This window comes from Toxotes jaculatrix, chromosome 23 (assembly GCF_017976425.1).
Source record: "Toxotes jaculatrix isolate fToxJac2 chromosome 23, fToxJac2.pri, whole genome shotgun sequence".
Taxonomy (NCBI): domain Eukaryota; kingdom Metazoa; phylum Chordata; class Actinopteri; family Toxotidae; genus Toxotes; species Toxotes jaculatrix.
The window spans coordinates 6,977,254-6,997,705 of NC_054416.1; the positions used below are offsets into that span (position 1 = coordinate 6,977,254).

Here is a 20,452-nt window from a genome sequence, read left to right on the forward strand (position 1 = left end):
ATAAAAGTCTTGAAAATGAGCAATCGCATTGATGCCCGCTACATTCCCTCTCACCAACTTTGTGATTGTGTTTGATCAGTTTTATCTTTTACTTATTTGATGTGTATTAGTGTGCCTAATTGGAAAAAAGGTTTTATTATTGCTTTTTCAGTTGTTGTACTATTTACATCTGAACTGTCTTATCATCAGCTTGTCAGTCATCTCTGACCATGTGCTCTACCTGTGAGCACTATACAAATAAAGACTGACTGATAAAGACAAATGCAAAACTGAAAATTAGTACAAAGCAACAAAACATCTCAACACTGTGAAGTATTTTAAATGTTTTAGAATTAATAACAGGCATTTCTAAGCATTTTGAAAATAAAATGGTAACTTGATGAATAAGAAGAATTTAAGGCGCTGTCTGTAATGAATGAGACTGGGGAATTGGGACTTTTTTGGGGATGTTTTTCATTTGTCGTGAAGTATCGCCTCTGATTTATTCTGAAAGCAAGGGACGTTCAATTTCCGATTTGATCATAGTGAATTCTAGCTGACTTGGCAGAATTCAAATCCCACTGAACAGATTATCCGCTGATTAAAAACCAGATTCATGAGGCCAGAGTTTGTGGCCGGAGCCACCAGTTCATACCACCATGAAGACATCAGGGAAAAAAAATCTCCATCAGTCTCTTTCCATTTACGGGTCGTTTTACAATCACTGTTAGAAAACAAACTTTATGCTCTAGCAGAATGTTATGATGGCATGATTTTCCATGATTTTCCTTCAGTATTTCCCCCACATACGGAAAATTTAACAGGCTTATTCTGCAGCTGAATCTGTTCCCATTGATTAGTAAATGTTGCACCCTGCAGGACACACAGTGATACTGCAATGAGAGATGTGGATCAATACCGTATACAAGCTGAACTTGCTGTGTGATTTGGTGTGTGTTACTATTAAATTGCCTAAAATACGCTGCCCACTTTTGTATTGTGTAAGTGTAAGAGCGCGGACTAATAATGGGATTTTAAAAAATGTCTAATTAAAGGAAAAACTTATTTGAGATCCAGTGTATTGTCTGATTTTATGAAATCAAATAATAAATTCATTTAATGGAATGAATATAAATGGAAGAATATAAAAACTGACTTGAAAAAATAAAATTATATAAAGTATTTTAACCTTTTTTGTCCTTCACAAAATTAATCATATGAAAAATACTAAAAATTTAGATTAAAATTTAATCTTACGTGTTACTTATGAATCTAAAATGTTTGCACCAATTGAAAAAAAAAAAAAAAAAGTTAGTTAACATACTGCATAAATACAGTAGAGGGCAGTAAAGTTTCAGGCTGACGTTTCCAGACAAACGCAATCAAACCAGAGCTCCAACATCTGAAGCAGGGTTAATAATCAATTGTCGACAAATTAATTCCTCACCGCAAGGATGTCAGACGCCAACAAGCAAATAATGGCACAGAAAAGGTACATGGTTATATTTGATCAGCGTTAACCTTTTATGTCTCGAGATCATGTTTAGGATCAATGTAAGCGGTCAGGAAATAAAAATGTAGTTTCTTTGTTTAAAAATCCTGCAGAATCACTGATGGCGACACCCATATTTATAGGTCGTGTGGTCGGTAATTATTGTATTTACCAACTCTGTAACAGCTTAGAGATGATTAGTCGCAGACTGGTAGGATATTTCCTGCCGGTTATTCTGCCTGTAATGTAGCGTTTATGTTTACAATGCATCATTGGTTTGAATATTTCGTATAAATTTCTCGCAGTGCTAAAATTGCAGCAGGGGCTGTTGTGTGTGTGGAGAGCGAAATAAGAGGAGATGTGACCATTGGTGAGAACTTTAATTTCATTACAAGCTATAACCATTTTTTATACAGTTAATCTTTTATCCATGTGCCGCATGCTACTGTGAGATAAGACACTGTTCAAAATCTTTATTTTTTATATATTTTTTCAGGTGCCAGAACAGTTGTCCACCCCAAAGCAAGGATCATAGCAGAGGCAGGCCCCATTATCATTGGAGAGGGAAATCTAATAGAGGAGCAAACCCTTATTATTAACAGGTAGTGTTTGTGTGTGTGTGTTACCATTCTCATGATAATTTCCCTGATCATGACAGTTTTGACTCATTTTTATCTTTCCATATGTGCTTTGTTTGTAGTTATCCAGAGAATATAATGCCAGATACCGAGGGAGTTGAGCCAAAAACCATGATTATTGGGACCAATAATGTGTTCGAAGTTGGATGTGGTATCCTTTGCAACCCCCCCCCCCCCCCCCCCCCCCCCAAAACCAAAAAAGTTGATAATGTCTTACCATAAACATATCACAAATATTTCTGTATCTGAGTTAAAAAAAAAAAAAAAAAAAAAAAAGCAAAATAACATCAACAACAACAACATTCCCTTCAGAAAGACCAAAGATGTGTTTTTAGGTCATTTAGAAAGTGTTGTCATTACAGAGTTTGTCCACCAGAGAGCACTGAAAAGATTATTTCAGCTCTAAACAAATTTAGGGCTCAGATCCTTATATTGTTATCAGTATCAGTCAGGCTGTAGTCTGCATTGAATATTAATTATTTAAAATTGCTAATTTATAGATTTAAATCCTCAATGATTCTGCCACAGTCTCTCAAGCTCTGAAAATTGGAGACAATAATGTGATTGAGTCCAAGGGTAAGTACTGTACTGACTTAATGTATCCTTCTAGGCCAATCCAACGTGGGCAACATCTTCTGTCTTCATATATGTAATTTTATATTTCAGTACTGATATACAATATGTTATGATTCAGTAGATGTTCTGGAAAATCATTTGAAAAACTGTGCATTGATAAAATAACCTTCCAGTAATGTTTGTTATTGGCTAACGGAGCACGTTTAATATGTGATAAATGAAGGCTGCAGTGTAAGCACAGTGTATTCCTTCATATTGCCCAACCTTTCTCTCCATTCTATTTTTCTAATACACCTTTTTTTCTAATGTTAAATCCCAGCTGATCTCGGGAGAAATGTGATTCTCACCAGCGGCTGCATCATCGGGGCGTACTGCCAGCTCAACACATGCGAGGTCGTGCCAGAGAACACGGTTGTGTACGGCTCAAACTGCATCAGGCGTGTGCAGAGTGAAAAGCCACAGGTCAGTTCACCACTGATTCTTGCTTATGCCCCCAAGTCACGAAGCTTCCCTTGGGTTGTGTGCGGAGTTGTGTAACCTGGGATGGATTTTTATCTCGTAGCCTCAGACTCTGCAGCTCGACTTCCTCATGAAGATTCTGCCCAACTACCACCACCTGAAGAAGACGGTGAAGGGGAGCAGCACGCCTGTGAGAAACTAACACAGTGTGAGCAGACAACAGAAGCTCACACACACACACTTCCCTCAACTTGCACTTGTCTTACACTTTAGTGTTGTTCCCTAATGTCTAAAAGATTATGCCAAGCATTGAGAATGACCACCACACATTACATTTAGACCTGTATATGAGGAACACAATCATTCTTTTACATATCAGATTATTTCTGGTTTTGCACTTTTGCTTTCAGATCAGTATTATGACTATTTACATTATATTTTGGACATGATAAAATGCTAAATCTACAGTGCCATTTTCATGTTAGTCAGTTATATTAATCTATATTTATAATTGTTCCATAAATATTGCAATAATGGGTCTAATGAAGATTGCATATAAGCTTGTATTCTGTTGATTTTATATATTCTATACTTTGTGTCCACAAGGAGGGACTATTGAGCAACTGATAGCACACCCTCCGTACTGTCTGCTCTGGTAGGAAGGCTTTGTTTCATCAAGTGTTACCAAATATCAAATTAAAATATTATTTATTAATAATAAAACTAAAAATATCTGTGTTATCATGTTTTTTGTGTTAAAAATAGTCATAAAATTTGTTTTTGGGCTGAAAATAGCTGCTGCAAATCTCGCGTGCATCGGTGATGATAATCTGATTCACCATTTAAAAAGTACAATCACTGGGCAGAAGTGATGCCTACAAAGATATCTGTGGGTGTGGTAGTCCTCATCTTTGATTCGGTGGGTTGCCAGTCCTGCGCCATCCCACCAGGGGCTGCCAAATTGGTGCCGTGGGTACAGTGGGAATTCCACATAGAGCATGGTGTATTGTAATTGACATGGGTGTGGTTGCAACTTGCGTTTGGACTGTAGGATGGGGCTGAATAATGCCTGGTGCCCCCCCCCGTCCTCATGGTTAAGCCCCTTGAGTGGTGCTCCCATCTGTGCCACCGACTCACAGATTTGGGTGTGGATGGATGTGTGTGTGCGTGTGTGGCGGAGAATCAGTAGCATGTCACGGCCTGAAACACCTGACTTAAAAAGTTCAGATGTCACATTTTACAGTTGTTTCCGTTAAAGTCTTCAAGCTGTAAAACAAACTCAAGGCCGCTGCTCCTGCTCTTCAGACTTTAAAGGGTTTGTGTCATGCTCAATGGGAAGGGCGCTGCACAGTACAGCAGCTCCCTGTAGGAGGCCCACAGCTGGTGTCGCACACTGCCAATACTCATTTGAACATGTCACGGTGGAGTCCCACGAGGAGTCCACATCAACCAGGGGCTAATTATTTCAGCAGTGGAGTGCAGCCGGGGCCATGTCTAGGCTCCTTTCTGTTCTCACTTCTTCTGTTTTTTTTTCCACTACCATCATTTTTATTTTGGGGTGTTGCCAAAGCATCAGTTTACTTTAATATGACAAGGAAGACAGATGCTGGGCACAGTTGCACGGATGTGCAGAGTGACAAGGACCTCATGGGGGGCAAGTGTGGCCTTTTAATCTGCGGAGGGTTTTCACAGAGGCAAAATGGCTGTGATGATAGCAACTCATGGCAGGAATTTGAGAGGAAGTTCAAATGTTGATCTATATTTGGAAGCAGTTATTTATACCTCTCCCTTACTGTAATGTTGGGAAACTGAGTTATTCAGCTTCCATTCATTTGTTAAAGTAGTAGTAGTCCACATTGTGGTGGTATTTGCTTTTCTTTTAACAGGATTATCTCAAGTCAATGTTTGGCCTTAGCTGCAATATGCAGCATTCTCTAAAGAGTCAATAATATCTTATCATAAACAAAGAGAGAAGCATGAGATTTTAGTTTGGAATTCAGCACCGGATACTGAGCAGGTTGCTGCAGAAATGTGAGTGAAACACACGTTTCTCCTGAACCATGTGGAAACATCAAACTATGACATTTTGCTACAAAAAAAAGAAAAGAAAAAAATAGCATCAGTTCTTACTCTTCAGTTTACTGTTACGTCTCTATTTTCAGCAGCACATGCAGGGCAAGTCTTGGTGTAGTCCACTACAGTCAGTCACGTTCAAACAGGCCACCAGTTGGTTTGGGAGGATAAAGGCTTTCTGACAGCTGACCTTTGCAGCCAGGTCCACTCCACCTTTGAAAAGCGAAATGTGACCTATAGGCCGCAGTGATTTCCATTGCAATCCTACAGAAATAATTAATTTCATCACAACAGGGACCCAGAACAACTGGATGTCATTTCTTTTTAGCCATGCTAGCAGCATGACTGTGGATGGCAACGGTCAATTTGTCCACCACTTTGGTCCAGACTGAAATATTAACTGTTGGATAAATTGCTGTGAAAATTGGTACAGATACCTACATTCCCCAATAGCTCTGGTAGTCCCTTACCTTTTCTTCAAACGCCCTCACCAGGTAAAAAGAATTCAGTTTGTCTAATACTTTACATTTTCACAAAATATTTCAAAATATCCTCAGCTTTATGTTTGGTGTGTGTTGGTAGATCTCAGAATGTTTAACACACTAAAAGAAGATGGTGAACACGGTAATCTTCATAACTAAAACATCAGCTAACATCAGCATATTCACATGCTAAAATTTAATGCAGTGTAAAATAAATAAAGTACACCACGCATACATATGCATAGACAATATGGACAAAGTGTGCACAGATATGTTTGCATGTGCATATGTACATAGATTTACATGGTTTTGTAGTAGTACATTTTTTTTCTTTCATGCTAAGTGAACATATAAAAACTAGCAACAGGATGAAATGAAATGGTAACTTCACAAAAACATGACAGGACAATTACACAATGTAAAAGAGAAAAAACCTGAATTGGAAATAATAGATTAAAAAAGATTTAAATTCACTGTAAGTAAAGGTCAATGTACAGATTTTTGCAACTCTGCAAACTTCAGAGAGCAAATTAACTTCTTTTTTTTTTCAAAAACACATTGTTCAATAAAGATTAAAGGCGGAGGGAAAGACAAGGACCTCAGGAGCCGGGTTTTAGTTTAACCTTTTATTGGTTCCACTGCACAACAAAAGAGAAGATATAACTTAACGCACTTCCCCTTGACCTGCTTTAAGACATTTTCGGCCGACCCAACAGCATTAGAAGGGAACATTATAGTCCATTACGTAGACCTGTGTCAACATTTGGGAATTCAAGCCTAGGAGACATACTTAGCGTGGCCTCTGCTCTCTACTCAGCCCTTGTTCTGCCCACTGAACCATGAAAGCTTATAGCACAGTGTAACGACACACACTTGTGCCTCTTTCTTGTGTTTCTGTACCTTGACACAACTGCAGACTGTTTCATATGTGAAAGAAAAGAAAAGTGGTTTGATGAGTCTTGGGTCTTGTTCCTGTCTCTTGGCTTGTCGCATTTCACACATGGCGGCTCACGACGACCCCGTCCATGCCCTTGAGGATAAACTCATGTTCTACATCACTACTCAGTAATGCAGCGTACCTAATCGCATTCTTGTTTCCAGACACCCTCTTCTTTAATTAGAATTTTTTTGGCCCTCGTGAAATGTTAACTTAACCTGGAGTCAACTGCTGTTCCAGCAAACAAAGACACTGCGAACAAAAAGACACTTAGGTTTGTAAGGTGATATGTTCTTGAGGGATTATTTCCTGGCACAGGCTTACATTTCTTCCTGTGGGTATTTGTTGAGTGATAGTAAGCAGGGCATAACATAATGTATGTTATGAATTCAACATTAGAGATGACAGTGCTGCTCAGCTGGTCCATCACTTTGGTACAGATTGAAATATCTGTATAACTTCTGGATGAATGCTGTGAAAACAGAGACATTCATTGTCCCCACAGGATGAATCCTGCTGTTTTTGTTGATCCCCTGGCTTTTCCTGTAGCACCAGAGGTTGACATTTTTGGTTTTGAATGAAACATTTGCAGAAACATTGTGGATCTTACTGACATTGAATTCTCAGTAGTGCATTAGCATTGCCATTCTGACCATGTTGCTACAGCATTTAGCTCAAAGCACCTAAAGACAAACAGACACTGTATAGCAGTTGTCATTTGATGTGCAGTTTTAGGAGGGTCATGGTGGTCAGAAATTTTAGTCAGCTGTCTTGCAGTTTGAACATTTCCATGGTCTGATTTCCCATGTGACTGCTGACAAAAGATCCATTACTGTGAGCTTGTTTTAATAATATCAAAGTATATTACTAAAAACTGTAGTCTTCACTGAGACTATTCTGTGATAAAACTGAACACCCTATTGTCTTCATCTTCTAAATCATTATTGTTTCTTCTTACATTATTTTCATAATAGAATTATGCAAAGTAAAGCTGCCTTCCTCTATTTTTGTCAGCAGTGTTGATGTTGCAGTCCTCTTGTTTGAAAAAACTTTATTGGAATTGTCAGAAGACAAAATGCTTGGGGTCCAGGCTTATGTTCAGAGTAAGCAGTGTTTTCCCAGCTTAGCAGGGACACATGCACAGCCTAGAAGAGCTGCTAGGATGGCTGCAAATTCTTAGTCTTGTTAAAGTGCAGAAGAATTTATTGCAGCAAATGGCATCTCTGACAGCAGAGAACTCAGCAGGCTGTGCAGACACCGCTTGAGAACATGCAAAGGAAATCAAACAACCTAGACGATTAAAAACAAACTTCAAAAGCAGGTATTGTCATTTAATGGGATTTTTATGTCACACAAAGGTCGAGTAAACAGGGCTTTTGTTGCGAACAAGCCACTGTAAAGGACAGAGCAAACTAAAACAAAGCACCAAGCCTCTCATGGCCAATTAGAGCAGGTCAATCTGACCACAAATTGCTCATTAGTGATCTTAGAGGAAGATCAAAGGGCACTAAGCATAAGGGAGGAACGCTGCGTATCAGTAAGTCAAAGGAATGGAATGGCCTGGCTCTAAGCCCAATGAGAGCCACTTACCCCACATCACTCAGAAGGGTGAAGTGTGTTGCTCTGCCAAACACAGGGCTGCTGTCAGGTCGACATGCGGGCCTGCTTGTTTTTACAGATGACCTCTGAATGGATTGCAACATTGTTCTCCCCCCCTCTTTTTTTTCCCTTTGTGGTTGTTTTGGAGGAAATAACTAACAATGTTTTGCAAGTGATAAGGAGTGTACTCTGCTACCGAGTTGCAGGAATGCAAAGAAAAGGTCTGAAAAAGAGGAGTAGACGAGGCAACATCTTTTAGTCACTTCCAACTGACTGCGAGAACCGCAGGGGACCTCCCTTGGCGATCCACCACTGGTCAATACATCGGCATTGTGTCATGATAGATTCCTGTTTTGGTGCTCATATCAAGCTGGCCTTTTAGCTATGAGTCAGTGATCCAGAAGATGATATTGGATAACCTGATTTGTGTCTCAATCTTCAGTCCTGCCTTTGTTTCAGCAGAGGTTCTTGCAATATAGTTTTTTTTTCCTGGGAAACAAAGGATCTCTGGTTCTTAAAGAAGATGCAGATGATAAGGGCCCAAAGACAGAAGAACAGAAAATTATTCTGACTGCAGTGTGTATATTATACTATATATTTTGGCCATTTCAGTATATTAGTGAGCTTTGTAGTGCTTACCTTTGTACAAAACCACCCGGCACCTGTAGCTTAGTGCACAGACATGAGAGTGGTATCAATCTTCTCATTAGACTTGCAGCAAAAAATCTAAGAGGCATGTTTCCCACAAATGTTGAACTATTTCTGTGAAATTATGTGAAATTAACATGCATGTCCTCTGTCTTCCCATCAGATCAAACTAAAGCAACAAGGCTTCTTCGACCAGTTTAGCCGACATTTCTGCATTTTTTTTTTTTTTTAAAAACTGGCAGTCCCCTAGATAACATAGAGATATCTTGATGTAAGGCTGGACCATGTCAAAGCTTGCTGACATGTTACCCAGGACACCGTGACCAGACTGTCTCCTAGCTGCTCTTGTGCTCCCCTCAATGTGTGTGTGTGTGTGTATTTGTGAGGGGCCACCCTCCCTCTCCGAGCATCAGACCACACAGCTCAGCCCTGAGACCTGTCAAACACAGCTGGGACACCCCCCCCTCCCCCAATCCCCCTTCAACTCCTATCCTTTCCTCCTCCTTCCTACCTCTCCTCCCCCTCCGTGCTCCCCAGACTCCAGCAGGAAGCTTTGATACAGGGGTGTTGAGCAGCAAGGGGAACATTTCCATTTTTATCTGCTTCGAAGACTCCAAGACCCTCCTCCCTCTCTCTTCATCCTGAACTGCTTCTCATCAGCATAAAAGAATCTGCCATGTCCCTTCTTCATTGTGTATGCTTCAGATGCAGTGTAATTGATATAGACATGATCGGGGAGGGGAAAGAGCACAAATCTCTAAGACCGATCCACGATGACTGTTTTTCCTTCTTTTGTTGCTTTTGAGGTGCAAGTTCAGCAAAAACGACTCGCTCGGTTTTCTGCACCGGCTGTCACAGAATGCGAGAGTCTGTCCGTTGCAATAAATGTCATGCAACATATAGTTAAAGTCTCCACTACCGAGCTCCTGTCAGCTCTTGAACTTTTCATCGCAAAATACAAAGTGAAGCAGTTGCTCAAAATAAATGTTTTGAAATGGGGGGAAGCGTTCAAGGCTGCCTTGTCACCTGATCGCTGCTTTTAAGGCTGTTTTGCATCCTGCGCTGTAGACAATAATAGGTGCGCCACTAAAGTTTTTAGTGTTTGCTCATCTCCACTGTTGTTGAGACATCACTTCCATAGCTCCAGGGTCTGGCTGTTTCTCCACTTAAAGGTCATAAATCAGATGGTCTTGGGTGAGCTCACAGTGGATTAGTGCAACTTGTTATCATATTCCAGTCTTGTGCAATTTACAAGTGTTGTCTCCAGTGCATCTTTACACGCACAACCTGCCCTGCTCATTGTAGATTTAGACAGAAATATTCTATATCAGTGATGTCTTAGGGGAAATATTTGCCTGAAACTATTTAAGGGCCTTGAAATGATCAACTGAGAGCCATGTGAAATTTATTAAACAGTCAGGTTGATAATTGTCTGTGTCTCCTGCTCTGTGCATCTTTACAGATGATGAATTATGCTGAGTGCTACATTTTATGGTGTTGAGACAGGGAAAGAAAGAGAAAATACTCCTGAGTGTGCATGCCTTGATGGGTAACATCTTGTGATTTCCAGATTTATGATGGAAACTGATGGTATGTAATGCTTGGTTAAAGGTTAAACAGGTTAACATTATATAAAACGGAGTGACTCTTCAACCGCGCACATAAACAGGAAACTGTTGATGGGTAAAACTAAATATACACTACTTTCAAACAATCTGGTTTCTTCCCAAGAAAGCAACCAGTTAAATACAAACAACAGAGCTATTAAAGACAAGAGCTTTAACTTGTATGGGAGGGCAAGTTTACAAAAAAAAAAATGAGAAACCCCTCAACAGAATGAGTCACATGTCCTGCATGACCTGCTGCTAATCAGGGTACAAATAACACTGTTGTGCATCTTCCATAATTTGACTCATTTCTTGACCACATCATAGAGGGCTCAGATGAATGCAATTTAAATATAATTTAGATTAAAAGATTATGAAAGGCAATGTAATAATCTCACAATAGTTTGACTTGCAGGCCAAGGATGTAAAGCTACTGACTCCAAACAAAGAGAAGAGATGTGCCAGATTTAGCCAGCTACTTCTCATCTACATTCCCCATTTATAGACACAAATAAATAGGAAATAAATCAATAAGTAAATCTGAGATGTTACAACCTACACTAGGCCTTAACATTGAATTAAGTGTTGCTATCTAATGCATACTTAAGTTGTTTTATCTTTTTCAATACGCATAAAAACTGAAGTGTAAAAATGACAGTTTGTGGTTTTTCTGGAGGCTAGATAATTTCTTAGCCAGGATGGTTAACTTCCTGGAGCTTTGTTATCACTGTGACATTGTGGGATTAGCTGTTTCTCCCTATCCCCAGTGTTTATGCTGAGCCAGGCTAACTGGCTGCAACCTTCAGCTTCATATTGAACAGTCAGCTGTTGTTGAAGCCTGCTGGTCTTTTCATCAAACTCTTCCAAGCATATTTCCCAGAATGTGGAACTACTCCTTTAAATCTGACCAACAAGATGAATAAATAATAGTTTCATCATAGGCTGAGTGTAATGATGGCTTTGAAGCAGCATTTATACATAATGGGAAATGAAATGAGAGAAGAACTTCCCACAGAACAATTAAATAAATAAATAAATAAATTGTGAAAAATACGAACACGCAAAAACACAATAAATAATAATAATAATTATTATTACTAGAGATGTTTTTGCAGTTTGGGGGCCGGGGGTTGGGTGTGGGGGCTCCTGACTTCAGTATTTCTATAATCCTAGCCACAGCCCTGATCTTTCTTTACATTACAGTGCCTTTACAAGAATGTTGCTGTGACTAAAATAACATCCAGCTGGTCCAAAAGGTGACTGGCACTGATTTTCCACTGTCGCTCTTCCAGCACTTGATAAAACTTGATGAAGCCCAGCAAACGGTGCATCCCACACTTTACCACACCCTAAACCCCTCCCTCACTCCCTCCCTCCCTTCCTCACGCGGAGATGGGGAGAGAAGTTTGCCTGCGGCGTCGGTCCACCGAACATTTACTGTATTTCATTTGGGGAACTGCAACAAGATCCTCTGGAGAAGCTTTTCAGGGAATGCCGAGGAATATCCGACAGCACAAAATCACCTCTCATAGCTGAGTTTTTTTTTATTTTTTAAAAATATCTCGACTCATCATTGATGTCGCCAAACTAGTGGGAAGCTCGGGTCAGTAGGACAGCGGCCGCACGCGGACTGTTTGTCTGTCGGAGGGTGCCTTTTTTCCTTTTTTAATTTTTTGTGGGGGTCCTGGAGATCAACAGAGCGAAACAGAAACGAAAGACGACAAGAGAAGTAGAAGACGGTCCAAGTGAAAGTGAAAAGAGAGTCCGGCTCAGAATGAATAACAACAAAATCGAGAAAGAAAACGAGCAGAGTGAATTCACCAACCACGAAGAGGAGGTGAGTGTCCGCACGCGAGCACCTACCTGGTCTCCGTGCTGTTCCGGCGCGTTTTATTTTAATGTTTCGAGCCATGACCCATAACGATGGCCTAATAAAGAGATTCAGACAAAACCCGCTGTCCCAATGGCGTGTTTTCAACCAGCCCAGCTTATTTTATCACCTATGGTATTCCTGTAATGTTCCTATAGTTGTTTATGCGCCTCTTTTTGTGCATTTGTAGGATTTTCTGTCCTAAAAACCTGTTTATACCTTGTAAAAGTTTTAAGTCTTGCTGTTATTTTATTAGCCCAGTGGTATGGTGCATTCACAGCATTTATTATGGGGTTTTCCTAAAGGCAATATGTCTTTATTTCACTTAGTCATGCACCTGTCTTCCATTTTTTTTCACTTCTTAGACATTTAACTTTCATTATGTCTCTTAAAATTTTTGTAACCTTCCTCAAGCAGCAGCAATGTTTTTTTTTCTTTTTTAAACACTTTACAACAAGGTACAACAAATAATTGAATACCGACTGAGGTTAAAGTGAGGAACAAGGCAGGACTTGATAACTGATAAACCACTAATAAGTAGTTCCTGAGTAACTCTAAAGCCAGGACTGCATTGAAGATAATCATAAGTTACTTGACAACAGACTTAAGTGTTGCCAGATCTCGCTTACTGTACCATAAAACCAGGCTCCACACGGCCCTGAAAAACACTGGTAAAGGGAATTCTGAGTCAGGGCGAATTAGTTTTCACTGAAGCCGAGGGAACAATTGAAGTTCAGAAAACTGCTGCTGCAACACGTAGGCAATAAGTCTTTGTGACCCAGACCTACTGCATTACAGTCAAGCAAGAGAAGCCTCACTATGGATAAGAACTTAACTTCATCTTAAGACTGCAGAATGATATTGTTTGTCCAAAAAATGCGAGGTTATCCGTTTAGTTTCTGTGGAAATGCATTTCTTCTCTGACATGCTGGATAATAGCCCAGTTTCTTCCTCCTCTCCTCTGTAAACATTGCACAATCTGTATCCATAATATCGCCTTCTTGGTAAATAAGTTTGTAGTGGTGCTCTTTGCATGAGGCGATTTTCTTTGGCACAGGCGTATTTCTATTAAAACGACAGACTTGTTATTTCAGAGCCCCACACATCCGCAGCCAACTGATGTAAGAGAGGTATATGAGATTATATCTGATATTTCTCTTGGAGCAGCTTGATTAAGGGTCCGTGTATTGTTCGTCACTTTGTAACTGAATAGCCAAACATACTGAGCCTGATGTAATACCATATTTGGTCCATTGCTGAGGTTACTATGGATGCAAGCAGTTACTGTAGCACCACACAGATGAGGTAAAGACTCAAGTACTGACTTCTTGGAAACCTAATGGAGAGAGAATTCGTTTTAAAGCTGCACTCACCTTTTGACCTTGTGTACTCACTATAAAGTACTGCACTGGTAATCTTTCAGAGCCAGTTTATGTAGCAGCACATGACTCTAGGTCTGCAACTAGTGGTTATTGTCAGCATTGAATAACATCAATCGCTTTTTTCAGTGAATTGATTAACATATCAGTCTATGAAAGGTCAAAAATATGGCCGTCAGAAGTCCTCAGAGGCAAAGATGATGTACTCCACAACCCGACATATTTCATTTACAATCCTATAACAGAGAGAAAAGAATCAGATTCTCATAGCTGTCAATAGTTTTCTGTTGCTCAATTAATCGACAGATTGTCTCAGCACTACACAGGCTCAACATATTTGCTTCAGTTGGAAGAGCGATGGTTTCATCTCATTTTAACTAAAGAACATTATGTGATTAATCTCCATTTACCAGCTAAGACATTGCTCAAGCACTCGGCGCCTTGTAACTTTGTTTTAAAGTTAAACTGATTAGTCAGTTAATCAGTTGGTTGGTCAACAGAAAATTAGTGACTTTAGGCAACAGTTTTGATAATTGAGTAATCATTTCAGTCATTTTTTAAACAGAAATAGGCAACATGGTGATTTCAGCTCTTCGAATGTAAGGATTCCCTGCTCTTCTGTACTGTTTTTCCTGATATTAAATTAAACATTTTTGCCTAATGGATGGGTTGTCAGACAAAATAAGCAATTTAAAGACGTCATTTTGGGACCTGGGAAATTGCGAAATTTGATAGACCAAACAAGTAATTGATTTATTAGGCAGATTAGTCCAAAATGAGAACAATTGTTAGTTAATTTGCAGCTTTTCTGTTTGTCTTTTTGCTTCTTAATGAATCCCTTAAAGATGTTTTAAATTCTGTGGTGTCCACATGTAGAGGATCTAGACGAGACTTGTCCCTTGCTTTGCGTAAAAGGCAGACACAGAGACGGAGTGAGCGATGGCCAGAGGAATCTAATGGTCGTGGAAATGTTTGGAAGTCATCCAGACTGGCAGGGACTTAAATTTTACTCAGGTGAATTAATGGGAGGTTAGACAGCACCGCTTTATCTTTGGTGTAATGATGTGTGTTGTATGCAGGGGAGCAGCAAGTTTTGAGGAGACTGTACCACGCACACACATTCACACCCACATATACAAGCAGGTGTGAATAAGTGCAGTCACACAGACACACACACTTTTGCAGACAGGTGTGGATATTAACACAAAAACACACATGAGACCAGGAATAACATGACTAATTTCTGAGTAAGACTTGCACTTTTTCCACTATTCATGAACATGTACGTTCAGTATTTCAGGTCACTGTAGTGTTTAACTTAAGTAAAATACTAGCTGCTAATTTGACATCTTGTTTACAACTTTTGTCTTTAACTCTTTTAACAATTTTCCCATCCTGGCTCCTGTGCAGAAACATTCACTAATGTTCTCCCTGTCAGCAGCACTAAATGTAAAATGCTAAAGAGCTTTGTGCTTAACAACGCTAAAGTAACCATAAACTATGACCTTATGAGAGCCAAAGTTTAACAGCCTTGCTGGTATGACTCTCACATGCTGAACAACAGCAGCAGCATTTCCCCCTTCTTGCACAGTGTAGTATGCGACGCAATGGATCACTGATTCGCACCAGTAAAGCGCCGTAGCGAGCTTGGCTTCTCATGCCTGCTTCATTGCTCAACCTCACACGCCATCATCAGTGTACACCAAAGCTCGACGATGCTTAGTGTTTATCTTCTGTGGACCAGTGCTCACCAAACATGGTCTTGTTGCAGGCAAGGTATGCAGGTCTCAGCCCCGGCAGCATCTAATCTTGCGAGCTGGTTTGATAAGCTTTATTATCGGGTGTTCTGGATGCTTTCACATATTGTGGCACTCAGCGGCCACTGATGTACTCGAGGTGACACACCTTCTCTCACATGGTGAATGTCAGAGATATGTTTTGATCAGCTGTGGATTCCAGACCTTGTATGGGAAAGAGGAGATGGAGGGTGGATTTAATTTTGTAAGATTTGATTTTGTAAAAAGTGGATTGAAGCCGTTTTCTGCAGAAGAACCGAACATGGTTTTGTGTGAGGTTTTGTTCATTCTTAACCGTGGAGACAGTGATGTGAAGTCCAGTCATAAAGACTGAGGTGAAGTGACAAATTCCAGGCGTTTGTGTTGTCAGGGTGGTAACATATTATGACAGAGTGCATACAGGGAAGGACCAAAGCCAGTTCACCAAAAGTTAATCATATAAAAATTGCATGTGCTTGTTTTAGTGCCAGAATGATTAGTTGATTAATCGATTAATCAGTTAGCTGAAAGTCTTTGGCTTATGAATTAATACATCACACCGGGCACAAGGCCTTTTTTCTTTATTTTAGTGACCAAACAATTAATCAAAAACATAATTAGCAGATCAGTCATTATTTGCAGCTCTGATTTTCATATGATTTGATTAAACATTTGCTGCTTTTCTCTTTTTTTTTCTTGTCATTGTAAATTGAATATCCCTCAGTGGGGACAAAAACAAGCAAGAAGAAGACGCCACCTTAGACTGGAAAATTGAGACATACATTTTACAGATCAAACAGTCAATTCAGTTGACAGAAAAAAACAGCAGAAAAAAACAGCAGTTTAATTGAAAGCTGAAAATAATAATTTCTTTCTATTATTGTTAGGCTGATTTTCTTTTAAGGGATCGTGCACAGTAAAGAGAGAAGGGGAATAATGGTGGAGGGAGAACGCTGCAGGCATGCAGTACAGGTTGTGAGTTTATGGAATGCATCCTAGCTATCCAAGTCACCCGACTAAGCTTGACCTTTAGCCTCTTTGCTGTCAATTTCCCTCAAGCTAACTCCTGTTTATTTAAGTCGAGACCTGTCCGGCCTCGCCACTGCTGGAGGTCCACCGTCAAACTGCACCTGATTTTTGACAAATGAGTGAACACAGAGTATTTGGGCTTTTGTTGTTTCCTCTACAGGATGAAACTACCTTTACTTGAAATCCCAGTTCACAGTGAAACTGTGTTCCTAGATGCAACACTCTAACACAGCAGGGGCTTGAATCTTGTCAGACATCTGTTGATTCTAGTTCTTGGCTCACCATAAACGTGTAAGTGGATCTTTACAAGTGCCCAAAGAGAAACAGAATATCACTCAAGCAGAGTTCAGCAAATGCAGCGTTTCTCCCTGGGGTGTAATTGGATTGTGCTTGGCCTGCTTTGGGGATCCACCAGGTCCTCTTCAAATAACAGGTCATGTGGTCAGCGTGACCTTTTCGTTCGAGAGATGTAGGTGGGGAGCTCCGCTGCTGGAGAAGCACTGTGAAGCGGAGGGAGGCCAAGCCAGCCTGTAGCACGGTGGCGTGGGCGTGTGTGTGTGTGGTCCGTATGTGTGCATGTATCTATGAAAAGGGCACACAGATATATTAACGCTCTGTGACATGAAACATTATCGGAGGGGGGCTTAGAAGGTAAAGTGGCCATGATAGGGCAAAAGGGAAAGCACACAAAGAATCTCACGGACTGTCGAAGACAATAGACACACCGATTTACTGGAATATTCTTCAAATCACACCGTGAAAAACAAAGATATACCTTGAAGTATACATTAATATAAACAATAAAAAGCCCCTATACAGGCTCACACAAATAGTAAAACCCTGTCCCAGCTACCCATCTGATAGGTTGGAGTTTATTTATAAAAGCGCCGGGGGAATTGTCATCTTATCTTAGCCATTTGTCAGCTGTGCGACAAGAGGTATTTGAAAAGACAACAACAAGGCTTAGCGTCAGGAACGGCTGGCAAAGGAGCCTGCTAAACTGATGTGAGAAGAAAAGAAAAAAGACAGTGTTAAAGACTTGTTCTAGATATTTGAATAAATATATCTACAGCTATATAAAAACAGAAACTGACCAGGAGGAGTGAGGCTCTTATATGGTGCTGCGTTCCTTAAAAGGCCTGAGTTGTCAACTTTGAGTTTGCTTTGCAATTAATGAGACACCACGCGAGCGAAGGAAGTGTGAGCTTGTGCCTAGACAGCGTCAGCCATCTTGTCGTGCTTTGTCATACTGTATTTATGTGCTTGTGCAGTCACCTCTATTTAATATTGCTTACTCACACGCTATAATTATCCACCTTACAGTAATCACCATCCCCTCTCTGCCTCTCTTTATACCTTCCTTCACACTCCTTTTATGTTCTGCACACTTTTTTAGTCAATAATTCTCAAATTCATCTCATTTCTTTTTTCTGTCCCACTTCATCCATCCTCCTCCTCCTCTGCTCCCCCTCTCCACTTTTATCTCCCTTCCCCTCCATTTCCTTCCCTCCGTTCTTTCCTACATCCCACCCTTTTTCTCCCTTCTCGCTCTTTATCTTGTTCTCTTGCTATTTCCTCCCCTTTTCTCTCCCTCCACCCGGTACTGTTTATAATTTGCTACTCCTCTTCTCCTCTTTCCTACCCCTCCCTTCTTTTTCATCCATCCTCTCTCACAACCATTTTAGTCCCAGTGGACACTCTTCCTTAGCTCTTATCGGCCCATACGTTGAAAGCATGTCCCTGAGATCTCTGAACAGAAAGGCCGTTTATGGTCATGGGAAGGACCCTAAAGACAGAAGCGAGCCAGGCAGAACGGTAATGAGGAGAAACATGTCTGTCCGACTATCCAGCTGCGTGCCAGCAACCGTTTGGCTGGCCATCCAAGGTCAGACAGCTCAAGATTAGCTTGGAAAGGTGCGACAAGAAAAGTCTGTGGAAACGCCCCACTGGATTAGCCCATTGATGGATTAAATGATCAAATTGAGGCTAGTTTATTGTTATACTGTCCATTTTTAAGCTGTAATGTCATACTTTTCCAGGAAAAGATTAGATTTCTTTATTGTCACGTCACAATTTTATTTATAAGTAGAATGATTATCAGATCCAAAATGATCGACACAGTATGAAAATAGCCAATAGTTTCTGTCCTAGATTGGCTTACCCTTACCATGCAAAACCATCTAATAAAGTAGATTTACAGTATTTGATATAGAGGAGCTGTTTTCCCTCAGATACATTTAAGTAAGCAGCTTTTTCTCAACAGTGGCCATAAGTGATAGTAATGGGATAAAATGCTGAAATATAATGTAACAGTAGCACAAGTAGAGAAATGTCAGCAAAAGTCTATCAAATGTTTGCTGTCATTAGCCACCATGAGCTACTGGTCATAGTAGACCATGTAAGGCCATACCTGCGAAACCCCTGTATTAAATTAAGAGAGAGTGCTTTTTATTGCTTATAAATTCAACCTTTTATTTTTTAGAGGCAGACCAAGTGAGTTTCTAAAGTTACACAGTCCTGCTTTAAACTTGATCGGTAAAGACTAATTTTATCAAGCCATAAATGTAAAACATTTGCTGGCACCACCTTTGCACATGTGAGTATGTGTTACTTTTCTCTGTTTTATATTCTGGTACAATGAGCAGCATTTGGGCTTTGAGACCTTTTTGTAGAATTATTCAATTTTAAGACATCAGCTCAGGCTCTAGGAGCAGACATAGATAAACTGATAACAGAGCAGTCGTTTTTGTGGCAGTCCTAAATGTGGACTCTTCAGGGCTGTCACTGACAAACACAAAGAACAGCTGTATTATCACATGAAGGAAACAACAAATCAGCAGCAGGCTTAGATTTCTTCATGGAGACACAAAGGATGACTGAGTATCCACTGTTGTTTTTTTTTTTTTTTTTTTCCACTGGCACCAGACACTTTAACCCTCTGCCCACCCAACCTGAAAACCAAACAGTTTAGGGTATCCACTTGGGCAAGCGACAACAAAGAGAGCCCAGGAAAGGCTGACGCAGACTTGGCCGGTTAGTTCACGTTAATGAACACTTTGGAATGTTAAGTCCATTCATCGAGACTCATCAGATAAGAGGAAGGAAGAAGAGAGCAAACTAGTACGAAAGATTTTGACGAAGTCTAAGCTGACAGCAAAAGAGGAGACTGACAGTCTGTGAACTGGTCGGTCTTCTCTTCCACACGTCATCCAACTGGCACCTTAAGGCCTTTTCGCTGAGGTCAGAAATGGTCGATGAAAAGGAAAGAGCACGTATGTGTCATTATGTTTCACTTAAGACAAAAGAAACTGTTTTAGAGAGAGGAAGAAAAGAGTCTGAGCAAGAGAAGGAAAAACACGGTGAAGTGGGCGCTTACTTGCTTTTCCTAGGTCATTTGTTTTAAATGTCTTTTAAAGGTTAACCTGTTGGAACATTTACAGACCCTTACTGAGCTGTAATTGTTGCTCAAAAGCACTTGTGGGAGTAAGCGAGAGGGAGAAAAACAAAGAAACTCTCCTCTCAGGGCTCGCTCGTGACGTTTGGAGGGTGCTCAACCTCACAGTTGACCCATGACCTTCGCAAAAACCCGTGCCTAACCTCTGACCTCTGACCCCCAAATGCGAAACTTGACCCGTTGAACCCTGGTGATTAACAGACAAACGGAGTCATCCATTTATGGTCGTTTGACACCTCTCAGGCCTGCAGTCTCTCACTCTTCACATTCTCCGACACGGAAGATGAAGGAAAAAAAAAACTTGAGAGGATGATAAAGGGCGATTCCAACACAGAGCAGTGACAACTAAGATAGCAAAGGAGAGCACTTGACTGATGCAAGAAAACTCTGCTTGCCCTGAGCTCACATGGGCTTATGGGTAGACTTTGATTTTAGGTCGGGCACAGCGAACGGAG

General features: G+C 40.4%; 2 protein-coding genes across 5 annotated transcripts in view; both read left to right on the plus strand.

Moving 5' to 3' along the window:
- Positions 1 to 1,356: 1,356 nt before the first annotated feature.
- Positions 1,357 to 3,856, plus strand: LOC121177064 (dynactin subunit 6-like). Its single transcript, XM_041031261.1, has 7 exons — positions 1,357 to 1,471; positions 1,777 to 1,841; positions 1,968 to 2,073; positions 2,172 to 2,260; positions 2,638 to 2,685; positions 3,005 to 3,147; positions 3,248 to 3,856. Exons 1-7 carry the CDS (start codon positions 1,434 to 1,436, stop codon positions 3,344 to 3,346), a joined length of 588 nt encoding a protein of 195 aa, XP_040887195.1. The 5' UTR covers positions 1,357 to 1,433; the 3' UTR covers positions 3,347 to 3,856.
- An 8,035-nt stretch (positions 3,857 to 11,891) lies between these two features.
- Positions 11,892 to 20,452, plus strand: part of LOC121176975 (RNA-binding protein with multiple splicing-like) — a 34,590-nt gene continuing 26,029 nt past the window's right edge. For 2 of the 4 annotated variants that reach the window (XM_041031145.1, XM_041031146.1), the window contains exon 1: positions 11,892 to 12,327. In XM_041031145.1, coding sequence (XP_040887079.1) covers positions 12,265 to 12,327 — 63 coding nt within the window. In that variant the 5' untranslated portion in view covers positions 11,892 to 12,264. The remainder of the gene's footprint in view (positions 12,328 to 20,452) is intronic. The other 2 variants (XM_041031144.1, XM_041031143.1) reach the window with 2 other exon arrangements.